The sequence below is a fragment of the Melanerpes formicivorus genome, unplaced genomic scaffold, assembly GCF_026170545.1.
Source record: "Melanerpes formicivorus ecotype bairdi unplaced genomic scaffold, bMelFor1.0.p_v2 SCAF_42, whole genome shotgun sequence".
Taxonomy (NCBI): domain Eukaryota; kingdom Metazoa; phylum Chordata; class Aves; order Piciformes; family Picidae; genus Melanerpes; species Melanerpes formicivorus.
In genome coordinates this window covers 973,653-995,076 of record NW_027142394.1, presented here as the reverse complement: position 1 = coordinate 995,076, position 21,424 = coordinate 973,653, and the positions used below count along the sequence as shown (strand labels likewise).

The following is a 21,424-nucleotide window of genomic DNA, read 5'->3' as shown; positions in this document are numbered from 1 at the left end:
GGCAAGAGCAGTAGTTGGCTATCCTACCTCAGACTGACCAAACCTTCCAAATGCAGGGTTGCTGCTGCACTCCCAAGGTTCTGTGGCTGGCTCCTTTTGCAGCCTGCTCAGAACGTGGTGTTTGCCATGCTCCAGCTTGAGGCTCTCCTTTAGCAGCAAGCAGCCCTTCTTAGTCTCTCCAAATTCTGCAATTGGTTTTGTCCAAAAAGGATGGAGGGGTTCCAGAGCATCTCCAGCAAATGGAGATGAAGCCAAGCAGCCTTAACTCGATGATTAACCGAGGGGGGAGGGAGGGAGAGGGTGAGGGGGCGGGGGGCACTATCCTTTCCTGATAGATTTGATGGATGTGGACAAAAAAAACCTTGCTTTTCTGTACATCCCCTGTGTTGTTTCCTTTTGAACTTAGTGTTTTCTTGTAAGCTGCTGAAATGTGTTTATTGCTGCTATGGTGTGGGCCTTCAGCTTAATTTCTGAGGAAGGCATGAAATGGGCCCTGCCCCTGAGGGGGTTGGAATTGGGGACCTTCTTTAGCATCCCCCCCCACCAACCCCCACCTCCCAGTGCTTTCAAGACAAGAGCAAAACTTGTGAGTGCCCTAAATCTCTCCTCCCTCTTGGCATGTAGAATGCTGAAGGTTGTTGGATCGTGTTCCAAGGTGGAGAAGTTGCAACTAACCTGGTTTTAGGCTGAGCAGGGACTGGGAGGACAAAGATGCTGTCTCATTTACACTCTGGTAACTGTGTGCAACTTCATGGTGTCTCATGAAGCTTGAGGAGTGTGGTAGATGGTAACACTTTAAAAACATATGCAAAGCAAAGCTGTCATTACCAGAGCAACTCCTCATTGCAAAATAAGAGGGTACAAGTTAGTGGCTTGATTTTTAATACCTGGTAGATTGATTTTAAGATGCATCAGGCCATGTCTGTAAACCTTCCAGGTGTGATCTTTGGAGGTAACCATGCACAGTTACTCTGCAAACTGCATCAACTCCTACCATTAAGCTTTCATTTGGGAACTTCTGTTTCAGGAGACTGCATGTCAGGAGCAAGTTCTGCACCATGAGGGTGGTAGAACTGGTACAGGTTGCCTAGGGAGGTAGTTGAGGCCCCATCCCTGGAGATACTCAAGGTCAGGCTCAACAAGACTCTGGTCTAGCTGTCCCTGCTCACTGCAGGGGGGTTGTCTAGATGACCTTTGAAGGTCTCCCCCAACCCCACCTGTTCAGTGTTTCTATGGTACACCTGAACGTGACATGGTCACAGGCAATTCCTTATAGTAAGGGTAGGTTGGACACGATGATCTTGAGGGTCTCTTCCAACCTGGTTTATTCTATTCTATTCTAATTTGATGTTCCCATCAGCAGCTCTGTGGCAGCATTAGATTGCTTCTCTAAGGCCCATTCCTTCTGTAGACTCCTCCTTTATCATCACCTCATTCTTATATGGACCATCAAAAGAATATATCCTAAGTCTTGTTTTAATGGCTGCCTCTTTATACTCAAGAGCAACGACCCCATGGTGCAGTTGCAGAGCAACAAAGCCCACTTAAATTGTTGGAACCATTTTCTCCTCATTCCAATATTCTATCCCAACCTGGCAGAGCTTGTGTAAAACTGACAGGGGTTTAATTTGAAGGTGAAAGCATACAACCTAAGTCCTGGTTTGTTTTCTTGAGCAAATTAGCAATAATAATAGTAATAATGATGATGATGTGTATCTTGGTTATCAGTAAGATGAAATCTCACTTGTTTTAAGCACAACAACAGGTAGGGTGCTCAGGTTTCTCCCTCAGAGGTGCTTCAGGTCTCTGAAAAGGAAGGTTTGTTTGCACTGGAATGCAAGAGGAAAAGTTGCCTTGAGACTTCCAGGAATTCTCTCTGTAGGCAGAAACCTTCAGAATGTTGTTTGCTTGGGTTTGTTTTTTTTGTTTCCTGTCACTTAAAAGCAAAAACTCCATGCAGGCTGTGATTCCTGACTTCCTTCAGCTTTATTTGTTACATTTCACACTGCTTTTAGCATATGCTTTTGAATTGGGAGCTCAGCAGAACAGGTGTTAGACAAAGTATGGTAATTGCTTGCTTTGTTCATTCTAATTTAATTCAGGTTATTTACATGTGAAAGGCCTAAATGTGCTTTCATTTCTTTCTCTTTTTTTTGTTTTTGAGTGAAAGATGAAGTACTCTACTTCCCCCGCCTACCTTCCCCCCCCCAAACAAGGATTATCAGAAGGTTAAGCCCAGCCCTTGCTGCTAAAATAGCGTTGGGTGATAGGTTGGACTCGGTCTCAAAGGGTCTTTTCCAACCTGGTTAATTCTATTCTATTCTATTCTATTCTATTCTATTCTATTCTATTCTATTCTATTCTATCCTATTCTTTCTATCCTATCCTATCCTATCCTATCCTATCCTATCCTATCCTATCCTATCCTATCCTATCCTATATCCTATCCCATCCTATCCTATCCTATCCTATCCTATCCTATCCTATCCTATCCTATCCTATCCTATCCTTCCTATCCTATCCTATCCTATCCTATCCTATCCTATCCTATCCTATCCTATCCTATCCTATCCTATCCTATATCCTATCCCATCCTATCCTATCCTTTCTATCCTATCCTATCCTATCCTATCCTATCCTATCCTATCCTATCCTATCCTATCCTACCCTACCCTATCCTATCCTATCCTATCCTATCCTACCCTATCCTATCCTATCCTATCCTACCCTGCAGCAGGTTGCTCAGAGCCCCAGATGGCCAGAGGGATTCTATTCATTCCGTTCTAAAACTGCTGCATTAAGCCCTTTGATTTATTTTTTACCCCCCCCACCCCACCCCCCTCCTGCCACACGTGGATTGGATAGGGAAAGGAAATCCCATTCACCATGAGGCTTTGACTTAACGCCGCCGCAGAGCTTCCTGCTCAGGTGTAGCCAGTTGCAAAGCTGTTACCAGTAGGAGATTTTTTTTGGGGGGGGGGTTTATTTTATTTTTTGGTTTTTTTTTTTTTTTGAATGATCATTCCAACTTTCTGAGAACTGAACTGCTGCTGTGAGGGGCTTTCTCAGCCAGAGGCCATTAACGTTTCTTCCTGTCTCTTGTCGAATTGATGTAGGTCATAATGATTACGGTTATCAGCAACCGTCGTATCCTGAACAAGGCTACGATAGGCCTTATGAGGATTCCTCCCAACCTTACTACGAAGGAGGTATCTATATACCTTCACACACATGCCACAAACATTTCCCCCTCTCCTCCCCCCCCTCCCCCTTTTCCCCCCTCCCACCCCCCCACACCAGGAGCAGCAGCTCCCACACGGCGCCGCCCCCCCCCCCGCCCTCCCCCCACGCCAAGCGCTCGTAGAGTCCTAGTCGCTGCCTGTCCCGAGAACCGCAGGGAAAACTTGGGAGCCTCCAGAATAATTCCTTGCAAGCACCCTAAAACCAAACCAAAATGATATCTGTAACCACAGTTTTGCCATTTCTAACAACAGTAAAATGACTAAAACACTCTAGAGACTTATTTATATGACTCTTTTTTTTTCCACTTACTCTCTTCATTTTTTTGACCTCAGTGGAAGTTTTGAGTTCACCATAAACCCGTGGGTTCAGTTGTATCTCTTGTGTTTTTGTCTCTGTGTGTGTGTTTATCTCTCTCTCTATTTGTTTTTTTTCCCCCCCCTCCCTGTATAATTCTAGTGTGGTTAGGAACCAGCTTGCTGATCTTGTGTAGCTAGTCTGTGCTCTTGTAGCTGTCCTTACTTTTGTCCTCCTTTTGGTTTATTTTCCCCTTCCTTCGTTCGTTCGTTTGTCTTCATTTATTTCATTTAGCCTAGTCCTGACCTTTATGACTGTGATGCTCCAGTAACTGTAATGCTCCTTTGGCAGAGGGATGCTGAAAATGCTGCAGTTCAACTGTGCAAAACTGGCTTTCACTGCAGTTTGTTTGGCAGACTTCCTTCTGTTTGGTTTGACGGTTGTGATTTATTTTCCCCCCCCTTCCTTTCGTTTTTGTTTGGTTGTGGAAAGTGATCTTGCATTCTCATTTTTGTTCTTGTGTTGTTGGCTGTGCATCTTTAGAAGGGAAGCAGCCTGAAGGAAGGAGGTGCCTTTATAAAAGTGGTTTTCTTTCTGTTGTTCTTTGCTTTCTTGCAATCCTCTCACAGGAAACTCGCAGTACGGTCAGCAGCAAGATGCGTATCAAGGACCGCCCCAGCAGCAGGGTTATCCGCCCCAACAGCAGCAATACCCAGGGCAACAAGGCTATCCAGGACAACAGCAGGGTTATGGTAAGAACCTGAAGACAAAATGATCACAGGAAAGACCTGGACAGATCCTCCCATGTTGTTGCATCCCTCTTTTACTGGATTGAAAAGTCAGGCTTGTGCAAAGAAGTTGTATGCCCATGTGCTCGCTGGGCCAGACCAGGAAAGTGTAGAGGACAGCATCCTTTGGGATCTGTTCTAGAATGCATAAGTCATACAGAATCATAGAATTGTTTAGACTGGAAAAGACCTTTATGATCATCCAGTCCAGCCATTAACCCAGCACTACCACATCAGTTGCTAAAACACACCCCTCAGCACCATGTCTACACATCTGTGCCTCCAGGGATGGTGATTTGAGCACCTCCCTGGGCAGCCTCTTCCAGTCTCTGAGAACCCTTCTAGGGAAGATGATTTTCCTGTTGCCCAACCTATGATTCTATGACTCTAAACCTCCCCTGACTCCAACCTTTTTTCAGGGAGCTATAGGGAGCAATGAGGTCTCCCCTCAGCCTCCTCCAGACAAACCAACCCTCTGTCCCTCAGCTGCTCCTCCCCAGCCCTGTTCTCCAGACCCTTCCCCAGCTTTGTTGCCCTTCTCGGGACCTGTTCCAGCCCCTCGATGTCCTCCTTGGAGTGAGGGCCCCAAAACTGAACCCAGGACTCAAGGTGTGGCCTCACCAGTGCTGTGTACAGGGGGACAATCACTGCCCTGGTGCTGCTGGCCACACTATTGCTGATCCAGGCCAGGATGCTGCCCACCTGGGCACACTCTAGCTCATCTCCAGCTGAGTGTTGACCAACATCCCCAGGTCTTTCTCTGCTGGGCAGTTTCCAGTCTGTCCCAAGTCTGTACTGTTCATAGGGTTGTTGTGCAGGAGCCAGCACTTGGTCTTGCTGATCCAGTAGATCCAATGTTGTCAGTTTAGGCCAGTGTGGTAGCCTAGGGAGTCAAGGGTGGCTAGGAAACAGAACAAGCTTCTGTAATTTAGAATGACCCAGAAAGACTCTGCTCTTTTCTGTCCTCTGTAGGTGATAGCAGAGGGCAGGCAGGTGGCAGAGAGCCATTTACTCTTTTATCCTTCAGTTTGCCATTGGAACACACTTTAAAAAAATCTAGTTTAACATTTCCCCCAAAAAGGTGAACCATGCCATGAACATTCCTGTGCTGACCAGTCAGGAAATTTATCTAACCATTGCCAGGGCAGCTTTTAGGAGTCACAGAACCATTTAGGTTAGGACAGGCCTTCCAGATCCATCAGGTTGCTCAGGGAGGTGATAGGAGCCTCATCCCTGGAGGTTTTTTAAGGCCAGGCTGGATGTGGCCCTGAGCAACCTGATCCAGTGTGACGTGATCCCTGCCCATGGCAAGGGGGTTGCAACTGGATGATCCTTGAGGTCCCTTCCAACCCTTACAAGATTGTAGCCAGGTGGGGGTTGGTCTCTTCTCCCAGGCAAGCAGCACCTGGTTTAGGCTGGAGGTGAGGAGGAAGTTCTTCCCAGAAAGAGTAATTAGCCATTGGAATGTGCTGTCCAGGGAGGTGGTGGAGTCCCCATCCCTGGAGGTATTCAGAAAGGGATTGGATGTGGCACTTGGAGCCATGGTTTAGTTAGTCATGAGGTGTTGGGTGACAGGTTGGACTTGATGATCTCTGAGGTCTTTTCCAACCTTATTGATTCTATGATGATTCTAAGTCCAACTAAGCATTGCCTGGGCTCCACTAAACCATGACCCTCAGCACTATATAGAATAGAATAAGCCAGGTTGGAAGAGACCTTGAGAGATCATTGAGTCCAACCTATCATCCAACACCACCTAGTAACTAAACCATGCAACCAGGCAGCCTATCAAGTCTCCTCTTGACCACCTCCAATGATGGTGACTCCACCACCTCCATATTTACATGTCTTGTAAATCCCTCCAAGGATGATGATTCCACCACTGCCCTGGACAGTCTGTTACAGGGCTTGACAAACCTTTTGGGGAAGGAATGTTCCTAATGTCCAAGCTAGACCTGTGGTGGTGCAACTTGAGGCCATTTCATCTTGTCCTGTTGCTTGTTACTTGGGAGATCAGCCCTCACATCCTTTCAGGGAGTTAGGTGGTCTCCCTTCTTAGCTTTCTCCAGGCTAAACAACCCCAGTTCCCTCAGCTGCTCCTCACAAGACTTGTGCTCAGTTTGTCTTAGAAATCTGCACTTGTGCAAACCTTCTAATGTATGGCAGGAAGGGGAACTCCTTTGCCACAAGTGAGATGAGGTAGTCCTTGGATTCAAGGAAACACCCCCCAAGCAGGACACTCAAAAGCAGTAGTGTGTCATTTTTGTGCTTTACTTCTGAAAGCTAGAGGTCAGAAGAGCCTGACATGCTGAGAATGCTGCTCTTTGCCTTCCTTACACCTTGTGAAGCTCAACATTCTTCCCTCAGGAGGAGGAATCTCTGAAATCTAATTCCATGTATTTTACCTTTTAGCTTCATTGCAGGTTTAAGTTGTTGAAGTTTCAGCATTGTGGGTGTGCAAGGAACCAGCCAGGTGACTCTTTGCCATGTAGATAAATGCCAGATTCCCTTGTGTTGAGACAGAGCCAGGTTTTGAAAGGATCCACTGAGATGGGGCAGAGCTCTCCTTTTAGAGGTGATAGATCAACCAATAGTCCTAAACCAACCTTCATGTACTCCTGTTGTGCTGAAGGTGAGGTAAGAACAGAGTGAAGGTCCATCTGACCCACTGCTCTAAGTTGTGGGAGTAAAGGAGCAAAATCCTGACTTGATCTGAAAGTGTAGGTTAGCTGATACTAGAAGAGAGGGATGAATAGAAGAATGGCTTAGGTGGCAGGGACACCTTCCACTAGATCAGCTTGATCAAGACATCATCCAAGTTGGCCTTGAATACCCCCAAGCAGAGGGCATCCACAACCTCAGTGGGCAGCCAGTTCCAGAGTCTCACCAGGCTCATACTGAAGAACTTCCTCAGCTCCACTCTAACCCTGCTCTCCCTCAGCCCCAAACCATTCCCCCTTGCCCTGTCTCTAGACACCCTTATGAAAAGTTCCTCTTCAGCCTTCCTGTAGGACCCCTTCAGATGCTGTAAGGCAGCTCTGAGGTGCCCCCCAGAGCCTTCCCTTCTCCAGGCTGAGCAACCCCATCTCTTTCAGCCTGTCCTCACAGCAGGGGAGTGAAAGCACACTTCTCAATTCCTGGTGTTTTAGCAGAGGCAGATACTGAGATTCCATTCTTCCTTCATGAAATCTGCCACTGGCTATTCAGAATTCAGCTCTAAAGCATTACCATGAATAAATAAACCCCAGGGTCATTTGTCAGATGAACACAGCACTTTCTAGGAGGTAGTATCCTTGCTGAATTTAATATTTAATTGCCTTCTGGTTTGCAAAAGTAAATCAGCATCTCAATCATCATTGCCAATCTTTAGGGTTTTATTCCACTGGAGAAAGCTGAGGCTGCTCAGTTCAAGGGGATTTGAGGCCTGAGGAGAATGGTAATGGCCTGTGGAGGTCTTCTTCTCCAGGTCTTCTTTTTGACTGCCTTACAGACCCTGAGTTACTGAAGGGGTAAGCAGCTGCTGTCATTGCTCTGTGCCTGTAGCTAGAGCTAACCCTGTCAAGCAGAGTCACAGCATTGCTAAAAGACATCAGTTCCTTCTGCTGGAAAGTGACAGAGTGTTGCTGTGTTGAGAGGAAAGCACTTCTGAAGGCTTGCAAGTCTTCCTGGCTGAGAAAGCTAACCTGGGTCCACTGGGAAAGATCCACTGCTGGAATGCACAGAGAACACCTCAGTACACCCAAGGCAGGAGAGGATGAGCTCCTTTGGTATGGAGCAGGACTGCCCTGCCTGATGGTATTGATATGCAGCTGCCAGTGGTAGACAGGCTGAGTCCCTGTGCATTGTGACAGAAGGAGTTTGTAGTGACAAAAGAGCTCCATCCTTCTGCAGCCAGAATGACTGGAGCCAAAGCTGGGGAGGTTCTGTCCTTTTCCTGAAAAGATTAAGGTGCCCAGAGGAGTAGAGGACACTTCTTGGTGTCCCACAGTAGCATTTTACTGGGTGACACATCTTGCATTCCATGCAGTTAACTTGCTTGCCTGACATCCTGTTTGTGATTGCCTGCTGGTCTCTTCAGAAGGTCCAGATGCTAAACACAGCTGAGACCTGCCTGCTCCTGGCCTTCTCAAGTTCTGGAGCAGCATAGAGCAGAAGAGTGCCTCCTTACATCCTGGAAGGTGCACAAGTTATCCCCCTGTACTCCACTCTGGTGAGACCCCACCTGGAGTGCTGTGTTCACCTCTGGAGCCTCAACTTGAGGCACATGGAAATGTTGGAGAGGGTCCAGAGGAGGCCACAAAGATGATCCAGGGGCTGGAGGACCTCCTCTGTGGGAACAAGCTGAGAGAGTTGGGGCTGCTCAGCCTGGGGAAGGCTCTGGGGAGACCTTAGAGCAGCCTTCCAATGCCTGAAGGGGGCTGCAGGAGAGCTGAGGAGGGACTTCTGGCAAAGATAGAGAGTGACAGGACAAGGAGTGATGGCTTCAGACTGGAAGAAGCTGGATTTAGATGACAAATTAGGAAGCAATTCTTCCCCATGAGGGTGCTGAGGCACTGGAACAGGTTGCCCAGAGAAGCTGTGGAGGCTTTAAGCTTGGGAGTGTTGAAAGCCAGGCTGGCTGGGATCTTGAGCAAGCTTCCTACTAAGGAAGTGTCCCTGCCCATGGCAGGGTACTGGAACTAGATGATCTTTAAGGTCCCTTCCAACCCAAAGCATTCTCTGATTCTGTGGTTATGATTTCTTGTTTCCTGCCTTGTTTTTCCCTGTCCTGTGACCTCTTATGAGCAGCTGCTGCTTTCATTGCTAGTAAATGCTGAGTAAATCCAGGGGAATGTTTCTGTGGTTGGAGCACAGGCCCTGTCAGCTGAGGTGCTTTCCAGGGTGAGAGGAGGACCACTAATGCCTGCTGTGTTTGTAGGTAGCCAAAGGCTGAGCTGCCCAGCAGTGATACTTCTCAGCCCTGCTCCCTGCAAAAATGACTGCTTTTACTTTTCTCCCTGACACCTTAAGCAATCTGTTCATGGTTTTTTTCCCCTCCATTTTAATGATCTCCAGGTCCCTCCCAGAGTGGTCCAGGACCTCAGTATCCCAACTACCCACAAGGACAAGGCCAGCAGTATGGGGGATACAGACCCACACAGCCTGGGCCACCACAGCCACCACAGCAGAGGCCTTATGGATATGACCAGGTATTGTTTCATTTGATGGGGGAGGTTGTGGTGCTGACACACTCACTTGATAATCTTAGTGGGCATTTAACTGATGAATTTGAGGACAGTCTCTCAGGTCTTAGGGCTTTTATTCCAGGTGAGTTACCCAGGATGGGTTGTCTGGAGGTGTGATTAGTCATTTCACTGGATGGATTTGCCAAGTTATTAATGCAGCTTGGCAAAGGGAGGATTTTTGGACCTTAAAAATGAAGGTGATCTGTTTCATAGCTTCATGGTGAATATGAGAGATGAGGTTCTTGACTCTCCTGCTGGATCATTCTCCAGGACTGCTCTGCCATAAAAACAGTTGAATTGATTTTTTCCATGAACACAAATCCAGGAGTCTTCCTCTCCAGTTGGAGAAGCCCCCCAGGTTCTTCCCCTGAGCACCACTGAGGCCCTCCTGCTGTAGGGCTGGGGCCTGTTTTTCTGAGCAGTGTAAAGGAACACTTTAGCATGGGACAGGAGTGACCTAAAAACAACTTCTTCCCTCTCACTGCTGAGACAAGTTTGAAACAGACAAAGAAGCATCATCAAAACTCCTCTAGCCTGGAGTTGTAGTGCAGGACTGCTGTGAGAAAGCTCTCCTAATTAAAGGGTGAAGCAGAGGTTTTACTCCTCCAGAAGGTACTAAACTGTAAAAAACTAATCTTTGCAATAGGAATCATTCAGAGACCCTACTAAAACATGAACTAGTGCTAAAGTGGAGATGAACTTCATAGTACCATAGTATCAGTCAGGGTTGGAAGGGACCACAAGGATCATCTAGTTCCAACCCCCCTGCCATGGGCAGGGACACCCCACACTAGATCAGCCTGGCCAGAGCCTCAGCCAGCCTGGCCTTAAACACCTCCAGGGACAGGGCCCCAACCACCTCCCTGGACAACCCATTCCAGGGCTTCACCACTCTCATGGGGAAGAACTTCCTTCTCCCCTCCAGCCTGAATCTCCCCACCTCCAGCTTCATTCCATTCCCCCTAGTCCTATCACTGCCTGAGATCCTGAGCAGTCCCTCCCCAGCCTTCCTGTAGCCCCCTTCAGATCCTGGAAGGCCACAATGAGGTCACCTGGGAGCCTTCTCTTCTCCAGACTGAACAGCCCCAACTCCTTCAGTCTGTCCTCACAGGAGAGGTGCTCCAGCCCTCTGCTCATCCTCCTGGCCCTGCTCTGGACACCTTCCAGCACCTCCAGATCCCTCTTGTCATAGGGGCTCCAGAACTGGAGGCAGTACTCCAGGTGGGGTCTCCCCAGAGTTGAGCAGATGGGGAGGATCACCTCCCTTGCCCTGCTGGCCACACTTCTCCTGCTGTAGCCCAGGATCTGGTTGGCTTTCTGGGCTGTAAGTGCACACTGAGAGCTCCTGGTGAGCTTTTTGTCCACCAGCACCCCCAAGTCTCCCTCCTCAGGGCTGCTTTCTAGCTAGTCCCTGCCCAGCCTGGATTTGTGCCTGGGATTGCCTCAAACTTAGTCTACCTTATGATCAAGCTGAGCTTCTAGTGCTTAAAATCCTCCTGTGGCAGCAGAACTTGAACTTTCAAGGAGAGCTTCCCCTTGGAAGTGAGAATAGCCACAGCTGGCCATGCTTTGAAAGGAGAAGAGTTGGCTTCCTTCCTACAGAAATGAGAAAAGCCAAGGAAGAAGGGACCAAACTCTGCCAGTGTGGTGGTTTGGAGATGCAGTTACTTCATTTAACAAACCAACCATTGTGCACTGTACTGACAGTGACCTCCTGAAGATGATGAGCTGCAGGAAAATACAAACGCCAGGGGCAAGGAAACTTAACTTCAGCATGCTGAGTGTCTTGCCCCTTTCCCTGCAGTGGAAGTGGATGAGCCTCTGTAGACAGGTTCTACTCCTCCAGTCTGTGCAGTCCAAGTTCCAGCTGTATAAGACCTCTCTTCCATCCTGCCCATTCCCATGGGAATGGTGCTGCTGAAATTCTCAGCTGGCAGCCTTTCTGGAGCTCTTCTTCCTGACTTGCAATGGGAAAAACTGGCTTGGCAGCAACAAAGCTGGCATGTAGGGTGCTGCCTTAACATGGGGTGGGAGTGCAGGGTGGAGAATCCTCACCACTTAGCTGCTCCTGGTTCCTGCCAGCCTTCAGCCCAGTGGTGAGGGATCATGCTAAGCATGCAGCATTGATGCTGTCACCTCTGCCCCCCTGCAGCACACCCTGTTCTGTCAGAAGAAATAGAGACTATCAATAAGGGTAATAATTCTGTCTGTTGAGTCTGTGGAATAATTGATTCCCATAGGATTCCCATAGGATCTGCTGATTTGTCCTTTACTGTTCCCTTGGCTTTGGAGACACATGGATCAGGCCATCCAGTGATGTTTGAGCCATGAATATGATTAGATAGCTCTGGAAGCAAATTAGGTTCATAACTGACCTTGAATTTAGGGGGCCTTGGCTTCTTGAGATGATTTTCACCCTTTAGCTGGAAAGTAATTCCCAGCTTTGAGTTTCTCTATTTCTTTATTTGAAATGGGAATTTCACAGCAGCCTGTTGAATTCTCTGGCATGGTCTATTGATCAAATTAGGTGCCTGGCTTAAAATCCATGTCAGCAGTCCTGCTTTTACATTAAGGCACAAAGGATGAAGATAAAGCTGTACCACTTAATCATATCAGTTTCTCAGATGCTGCTACTTGCTTCCATCTTTTACCATCATTATTTGCCTGCTTGGTCTTCCAGTCAGCTTCTAACACAGAGCAACCTGCTTTGTGTTCCATTTCTTCTCATTGATACCACTTAATCCATCAGTTTAGCATTTATTGTCACTTGTTTCCAGCTTTTACCATCAACATTCGTTTGCTTGGCCTTCCAGTCAGCCTCTAACACAGAACAACCTGCTTTGTGTTCCAGCTCTTCTCATTGCTACCACTTAATCCATCAGTTTAGCATTTATTGTCACTTGTTTCCAGCCTTTACCATCAACATTTGCCTGCTTGGCCTTCCAGTCAGCCTCTAACACAGAACAACCTGCTTGGTGTTCCAGTTCTTCTCATTGCTACCACTTAATCCATTAGTTTAGCATTTATTGTCACTTGTTTCCAGCCTTTACCATCAACATTTGTTTGCTTGGCCTTCCAGTCAGCCTCTAACACAGAACAACCTGCTTTGTGTTCCAGTTCTTCTCATTGCTACCACTTAATCCATCAGTTTAGCATTTATTGTCACTTGTTTCCAGCCTTTACCATCATCATTTGTTTGCTTGGCCTTCCAGTCAGCCTCTGACACAGAACAACCTGCTTTGTGTTCTAGGCCTTTTAATTGGCACCACTTAATCCTATCAATTTATGATTTACTGTTACTAGTTTCCATCTTTCACCATCATAGTTAATGGGCTTGGTCTTCCAATGAGCTTTTAACACAGAAAAAACAGCTTTGATTTCTCTCCCAATGAGCTTTAACACAGCAAAACCTTCTTTGCTTGGTCTTCCAGTGAGCTTTTAACACACAAAAACCTGCTCTGTGTTCTAATTCTTCTACTTCATACCACTTAATCCATCAGTTTATCATCTATTGTTGCTGGTTGCCATCTTTTACCATCATAGGTTGTTTGTTTGGTCTTCCAACCAGCTTTTGACACAGAAAACCCAGCTTTGATTTGTCTTCCAGTGAGCCTTCAACACAGAACAACCTGCTCTGTGTTCCAGTTCTTCTCATTTACACCACTTAAGCCTATCAGTTTATCATCTGTTGCTGCTTGTTTCCATCTTTTACCGTCATAGATTATTTGTTTGGTCTTCCAACCAGCTTTTGCTACAGAAAAACCAGCTTTGATTTGACTTCCAATGAGCTTTTAACACAGAACAACCTGCTCTGTGTTCCAGTTCTTCTCATTGCTACCACTTAATCCATCAGTTTAGCATTTATTGTCACTTGTTTCCAGCCTTTACCATCATCATTTGTTTGCTTGGCCTTCCAGTCAGCCTCTGACACAGAACAACCTGCTTTGTGTTCTAGGCCTTTTAATTGGCACCACTTAATCCTATCAATTTATGATTTACTGTTACTAGTTTCCATCTTTCACCATCATAGTTAATGGGCTTGGTCTTCCAATGAGCTTTTAACACAGAAAAAACAGCTTTGATTTCTCTCCCAATGAGCTTTAACACAGAAAAACCTTCTTTGGTTGGTCTTCCAGTGAGCTTTTAGCACACAAAAACCAACTCTGTGTTCTAATTCTTTTCATTTATACAACTTAATCCTATTAATTTATGTCTTATTGTTACTAGTTTCCATCTTTTACCATCATAGTTTGTTTGTTTGGTCTTCCAACCAGCTTTTGACACAGAAAACCCAGCTTTGATTTGTCTCCCAATGAGCTTTTAACACAGAAAAACCTGCTCTTTGTTCTAATTCCATTAATTTACACCACTTCATCCTATCAGTTTATCTTTTGTTGCTACTTGTTTCCAGCTTTTCCCATCATAATTGATCTGGTTGGTCTTCCAACCAGCTGTAAACACAGAGAACCATCATAGTATCAGTCAGGGTTGGAAGAGACCACAAGGATCATCTAGTTCCAACTCCCTGCCATGGGCAGGGACACCCCACACTAAATCAGGCTGGTCAGAGCCTCATCCAGCCTGGGCTTAAACACCTCCAGGGACAGGGCCTCAACCACCTCCCTGGACAGCCCATTCCAGGGCTTCACCACTCTCCTGGGGAAGAACTTCCTCCTCACCTCCAGCCTGAATCTCCTCACCTCCAGCTTCATTCCATTCCCCCTAGTCCTATCACTGCCTGAGATCCTGAGCAGTCCCTCCCCAGCCTTCTTGGAGCCCCCTTCAGATCCTGGAAGGCCACAATGAGGTCACCTGGGAGCCTTCTCTTCTCCAGACTGAACAGCCCCAACTCCTTCAGTCTGTCCTCACAGGAGAGGTGCTCCAGCCCTCTGCTCATCCTCCTGGCCCTTTTCTTTACACCTTCCAGCACCTCCAGATCCCTCTTGTCATAGGGGCTCCAGAACTGGAGGCAGGACTCCAGGTGGGGTCTCCCCAGAGCTGAGCAGAGGGGGAGAATCACCTCCCTTGCCCTGCTGGCCACACTTCTCCTGCTGCAGCCCAGGCTCTGGTTGGCTTTCTGGGCTGCAAGTGCACACTGAGAGCTCCTGTTGAGCTTCTCCTCCCCCAGCACCCCCAAGGCTCTCTCCTCAGGGCTGCTTTCCAGCCAGTCCCTGCCCAGCCTGGATTTGTGCCTGGGATTGCCTCGACCCAGCTGCAGGACTCTGCCCTTGGTCTTGTTGAACCTCCTGAGGTTGGCTTGTGCCCACCTCTGCAGCCTGTCCAGGTCCCTCTGGATGGATCCCTTCCCTCCAGCTGTCTGCTGCACCACACAGCTTGGTGTCAGCAGCAAACCTGCTGAGGCTGCACTCAGTGCCACTGTCCATGGCACCCACAAGGATGTTGAGCAAGCCTGGTGCCAGGACTGATCCCTGAGGGAGTCTGCTTGTCCCTGGCCTCCCTTGGGACATGGAGCCATGGACAGCCACTCTGTGGGTGCAGCCATCAAGCCAGTTCTTTCACCATGCTTTGTGATCCTCATTAATGATTATTCTTTTTTTCTCCCCCCTCTCTTAGGGTCAATATGGAAACTACCAGCAGTGAAGCAGCACTCACATTCCAGTAGGCACTATCAAGTAGCAGCCATATTGTCTCCTCAAGCACTGTGGACATCTTCCTGAGATGAGAACCTCCCATTCCACCTTAGCTTTTTAACTTTTTGGGGACAAAAAAAAACCAACCAAACCAAACCAAACCAAACCTGGTGGCTGTTTCCTGGGACACAGTCTTTGTGGGTTAAATTGTTTGGGAAGGGCTGTAGGTTCTCAGCAGCTTTTTGAGTTCCCATCTCTGCTCTAGATGGCAATATTGGACAAGCAAATCAGCCAGCCAGAGCAGTTTGCAGGGAGTTGGGAGCTGGTGTGTGTCAAACTAAAGACTGTTACAGACTGAAAGGTGTGAACAGCTTTGGATGGTTATGAAGGTTGTGGGGGAATTGAATCTTACTGTTTTTCCTTTTTCCACAGATACTATTTTTTTTGTAAGGGAGGGAGGGGGGAAAAACAGAGGTGGGGGAGGGGAAATGCACACTTTTTACAGCAGCAATATTTTGTATATGATGGTATTTTGTGTTCTTCTTTTCATGGGGGGCGGAATATGCAAGGGGTTGGGGGGGGGCAGGCAGCACACTACTCGCTGGAGGGCAGGAGGTGAAATCTGCTGTTGGGAAATGGGGTGGGGAGGGAGGCTAAGTGCTTGATTAAGTCTTGAAAGACAAGGGTGTCTGATAAAGACAAGAGGGAAAGGTGGAGAGCATCATCCATCACCGCGGGGTTGGTGTAGCGAGGATCCCAGTCACCTGAATGGGAGCGCCGTGGAGGGCACTCCAGTGCAGCCTGCTGCAGAGAGGAGTTTTTGTAAGCTTTCCAACCTTTTCTGAGCACAGCAGTTTTGTAAACAAATTGTTTCTAACATGGTTTTGACAAATTAATCTTGGTGGGTTTTTTTTTGGGGGGGTGTGGGCAGCAAAAAGGTAAAACCTTTAGGGTTTATTCCTCAAGTGTTTTGTCCCCAGCTTTGCAGAAGCAACCAGAGAAAACCTTTTGGGGTTTATTCCTCAACTGTTTTGTCCCCAGCTTTGCAGAAGCAACAAGGTAAAATCCTTTGGGGTTTATTCCTCAACTGTTTTGTCCCAGCTTTGCAGAACAACAAGAGAAAACCTTTGGGGGTTATTCCTTAGTTGTTTTGTCCCCAGCTTTGCAGAAGCAACAAGAGAAAACCTTTGGGGGTTTATTCCTCAAGTGTTTTGTCCCCAGCTTTGCAGAAGCAACAAGAGAAAACCTTTTGGGGGTTATTCCTCAGTTGTTTTGTCCCCAGCTTTGCAGAAGCAACAAGAGAAAACCTTTTGGGGGTTATTCCTCAGTTGTTTTGTCCCCAGCTTTGCAGAAGCAACAAGAGAAAACCTTTGGGGTTTACTTCTTAACTCTTTTGTCCCCAGCCTTGCAGAAGCAACCAGAGAAAACACTTTGGGGTTTATTCCTCAACTGGTTTGTCCCAGCTTTGCAGAAGCAACAAGAGAAAACCTTTTGGGGGTTATTCCTCAAGTGTTTTGTCCCCAGCTTTGCAGAAGCAACCAGAGAAAACTTTGGGGTTCATTTCTCAACTGTTTTGTCCCCAGCTTTGCAGAAGCAACAAGAGAAAACCTTTGGGGTTTACTTCTTAACTCTTTTGTCCCCAGCTCTGCAGAAGCAACCAGAGAAAACACTTTGGGGTGTATTCCTCAAGTGTTTTATCCCCAGCTTTGCAGAAGCAACAAGGTAAAATCCTTTGGGGTTTATTCCTCAACTGTTTTGTCCCAGCTTTGCAGAACAACAAGAGAAAACCTTTGGGGGTTATTCCTTAGTTGCTTTGTCCCCAGCTTTGCAGAAGCAACAAGGTAAAACCTTTTGGGGGTTATTCCTCAAGTGTTTTGACCCCAGCTTTGCAGAACAACAAGAGAAAACCTTTAGGGGTTATTCCTCAAGTGTTTTGTCCCCAGCTTTGCAGAAGCAACAAGAGAAAACCTTTGGGGTTTACTTCTTAACTCTTCTGTCCCCAGCTTTGCAGAAGCAACCAGAGAAAACACTTTAGGGTTTATTCCTCAGTTGTTTTGTCCCAGCTTTGCAGAAGCAACAAAATAAATCCTTTTGGGGTTTATTCCTCAACTGGTTTGTCCCAGCTTTGCAGAATCAACAGGAGAAAACACTTTGGGGTTTATTCCTCAACTGGTTTGTCCCCAGCTTTGCAGAAGCAACAAAATAAAACCTTTTGGGGTTTATTCCTCAAGTGTTTTGTCCCCAGCTTTGCAGAAGCAACAAGAGAAAACATTTGGGGGTTTATTCCTGAACTGTTTTGTCCCCAGCTTTGCAGGAGCAAGCTGCAATCCCTCTTAATAATTGCAATAACCAAGAAAATGAGAGATGTTCATGTTTGTTTTTTTCACTTGGCTTGGATATGCAAAGGCCTTGAAGAGATCACAAACACAAAGCCTGTGGAGGACAGAAGTGTGTTGCATTACCTGTATTTTAACCTTTAGCTGAAGAGTTTGTATCTATCCAACTAGCCTAGAAGACTTTGTAAAACCCTATCTACACTTTCCTAACTGGGGGAGCTAACCCCTTTAGAAAGGAGGCATTTTTGTGTGTGTGTTCCCCCACTTTTCTTACTGCTTCCCACCAGACCAAGGGGTGGCTGTTGTAGCACATCAAACAGAAGACCCTGGGGGATGAGGTCACTGCCAAATTTTTTGGGGGGTTGGTGGGGTTTGAACTGCATTCCTGCTTGCAGTGTTGCCCATCAGGCAGGGGCAGCACCTTGAGCAGTAGCAGAGCACACACACACACACAAAATTGGGTTTGAGATCATCATCATCATCCTGCAACCCTCTGACCAGATAAATCTATGGAGGTGGAGTGTGCAGCAATATATAATGCACTCAGGAATTCCTGGCAGCTTTTATGCAGGACAAAGTATTAGCCCAGGAATGAAAATGGTTTATTTTTAAGCTTAGTGATCATCTTTGGTGGGGGTGGGAGGGGTGGGGGGAGGAGTAAGGGGGCAGTGGTGTCCATCATGACACTGGAGGTGGAAGAGAAGAGTTTTCAATGTCCTCTTTTTGGTTTTGTTTTTAAAAGGGAACCCAATTCTGATTTTTTTCCTCTCTTAAAGCCAACAAAATCCACACCAAGGTTTGAAGAGCTGGGGCGTGAGGAAAGGGAAACACTTCTAGGTTCTGTGCCAACTCTTTCCACACCGCCCTGTACTTGGTTGCTGTTTCAAAGTGTACTCCAGCAGTTGTACCAACAGGAGAATAAATTATTTGTGATTTTCATTTCCTCAGGTGTGTGTTGAAATGAGATCCTCCCCCATCCCAAGCACCTCTGCTGCCTCACCTGTGGAGTGCTGCTGGTCCTTTTATTGTATTGGAGAGAAGCTCGGCCGGTGGGGTGGTTGGAGCCTGAACGGGGAGTTAAGAGCTCAGATGGGGGCAAGGCTGAGAATCTCCCCCCTGCTCCCCCCTCCTCCCTCCCAACAGAGAGGAGAAAACAAAAGGAAAGGAGCAAATCCACCAAGAAATAATTTGGAATTGGCTTGGAAGTAGAGAGGTAAGAGGTAGAGAGGTATCTATATGTAGATATAGATATATAATTGTAACAATAGACTAGAATAGAACCAGGTTGGAAGAGACCTTCAAGATCATCGAGTCCAACCTATCATCCAACACCACCTAATCAACTAACCCATGGCACCAAGCACCCTATCAAGTCTCCTTCTGAACACCTCCAGTGATGGTGACTCCACCACCTCCCCAGGCAGCACATCCCAATGGGCAATCACTCTCTGTATAGAACTTCTTCCTAACATCCAGCCTAAACCTCCCCTGGCGCAGCTTGAGACTGTGTCCTCTTGTTCTGGAACTGGTAAGGTTCACAAGGGCAAGGAACAAGGATACAAGACCAGTTTCTCCCTCTGAAGAGGCACAGAGGCAGCAGGGAAAAGGATCAGGCCCAGCCACATGAGCCAGCAGTGTGCCCAGGTGGCCAAGAAGGCCAGTGGCATCCTGGCATGCATCAGGAACAGTGTGGCCAGCAGGAGCAGGGAAGTCACTCTGCCCTGTGCTCAGCACTGGTTAGGCCACACCTTGAGTCCTGTGTCCAGTTCTGGGCCCCTCAATTTAAGAAGGACATTGAGACACTTGAAGGTGTCCTGAGAAAGGCAACAAGGCTGGGGAGGGGTCTGGAGCACAGCCCTGTGAGGAGAGGCTGAGGGAGCTGGGGTTGCTTAGCCTGGAGAAGAGGAGGCTCAGGGGAGACCTCATTGCTCTCCACAACTACCTGGAAGGTACTTGTAGCCAGGTGGGGGTTGTTCTCTTCTCCCAGGCAAGCAGCACCAGAACAAGAAGACACAGTCTCAAGCTGTGCCAGGGGAGGTTTAGGCTGGAGGTAAGGAGAAAGTTCTTCCCAGAGGGAGTTGTTACCCATGGGAATGTGCTGCCCAGGGAGGTGGTGGAGTCCCCATCCCTGGAGGTGTTCAAGAGGGGATTGGATGTGGCACTTGGTGCCATGGTTTAGTCATGAGGTCTGTGGTGCCAGGTTGGACTCGATGATCTTTGAGGTCTTTTTCCAACGTTGGTGTTTCTGTGATACATCGCAGAGGAGCCCAAAGGCAGCTGCAGCAGCTCTCATCCAGGACAGGCAGGAGCCAAAAAGGGTAGAGCTAATGGCTGCAATGTCCTCCCTTTCATACCCTAGCTGGGCAGATAGGGGGGAGTGGAACAGACTCAGTTTCCCAGGGGGGAAAACACCCTGCAGGGAGGGCAAAGCACTCACAAGCCCTCCCCACTGTTTTCAGGACGGGCCTTAACCCACCACAGCCAGCAGAGCCCCAACTCTCTTTGGCTTTCTAGGACCTGATCAACATTCTCTTGCCATAGCCCAGTTAATTAGAATTAACTGTTCAGTAATCAGTGTGGTGTGTAGGCTGTTTGTTAAGGAATTCTTCCTCTGCAAATGAAGGTCCAGGAGGCTGTAATCAAGATGACTGAATTAGATAAATGAGTTGAGGAGGCAAAGAAAAAACCCAACCCACCCCAATGTGTGTTGAACCCAAGCTGGTGGAGCTCCGTTAGCTCATTTGAAACAAGCTCAACTGACATTAAGAAACAATTTGTCTTGCCAGCCCCATCTTCTGTTGTCTTATTCTCCCTTTTAATGGAAACTAAAATTGCAGTTTTAATAAGCAGAATTTCCTCCAGGGTTTCCCCTCCCCGAGACTGCTGCACTTGCAAGGTTTAATTGTTTTATAACGGTCCTGTTTCGTCAAACTTTTTAATTGGTGGTGACAAAAAATTACCTTATTCCTCTGACACTGTGCCAGGAGAGCAACTGGAGAGGAGAGAGCTCCACGTGAAAGAGCTGCTGACACTCTGGATTAAAACCCCCACCAAGCAAACCCACACTTTCCCCTAGGCAAAACCAAGGAGGAACGCGAGTGCCCAGAGGCTGGAGCCAGGCTCTGCTGGGTGATGCCCAAGGACAGCACCAGGGGCAGTGGTGGAAGCTGAGGCAGAGGAAGTGCCGTGCAAACAGGAAGAATTTTTCCCTGTGAGGGTGGCAGAGGGCTGGAGCAGGCTGCCAAGGGGGGTTGTGGAGTCTCACTCTCTGAAGATATTCAAATCCCACCTGGATGTGCTCCTGTGTGATCTGCTGTAGGTGATGCTGCTCTGGCAGGGGGGGTGGACTGGATGAGCTTTGGAGGTCCCTTCCAGCCCCTGAAATTCTGTGATTCTGTGTACAGCAGGACCAGGGTGACTCAGAGTGTGTTAGGGGTTGGAAGGCACCTCTGGAGATCACAAGCCTTATGAGGAGAGGCTGAGGGAGCTGGGGTTGCTTAGCCTGGAGAGGAGGAGGCTCAGGGGAGACCTTCTTGCTCTCTCCAACTCCCTGAAGGGAGGTTGTAGCCAGGTGGGGGTTGGTCTCTTCTCCCAGGCAGCCAGTACCAGAACAAGAGGACACAGTCTCAGGCTGCGCCAGGGGAGGTTCAGGTTGGATGTTAGGAAGAAGTTCTATACAGAGAGAGTGATTGCCCATTGGAATGTGCTGCCCGGGGAGGTGGTGGAGTCACCATCATTGGAGGTGTTCAGGAGGAGACTTGATGGGGTGCTTGGTGCCATGGGTTAAGTGATTAAGTGGGTTGGATTGGTTAATGGGTTGGACACGATGATCTTGAAGGTCTCTTCCAACCTATTCTATTCTAATTCTTTTCTATTCTATTCTATTCTATTCTATTCTATTCTATTCTATTCTATTCTATTCTATTCTATTCTATTCTATTCTATTC

General features: G+C 47.6%; 1 protein-coding gene across 3 annotated transcripts in view; it reads left to right on the top strand.

The window, feature by feature from the left end:
• The window catches only part of SS18 (SS18 subunit of BAF chromatin remodeling complex), a 60,738-nt gene extending 42,318 nt beyond the window's left edge, over positions 1–18,420 (top strand). For 2 of the 3 annotated variants that reach the window (XM_068158738.1, XM_068158737.1), the window contains 3 exons: positions 4,167–4,289; positions 9,381–9,514; positions 15,125–18,420. In XM_068158738.1, coding sequence (XP_068014839.1) covers positions 4,167–4,289; positions 9,381–9,514; positions 15,125–15,151 — 284 coding nt within the window. In that variant the 3' untranslated portion in view covers positions 15,152–18,420. Of the gene's footprint in view, positions 1–3,116; positions 3,210–4,166; positions 4,290–9,380; positions 9,515–15,124 lie in introns of all 3 variants that reach the window. The other variant, XM_068158736.1, reaches the window with a different exon arrangement.
• The last annotated feature ends 3,004 nt before the right edge of the window (positions 18,421–21,424 follow it).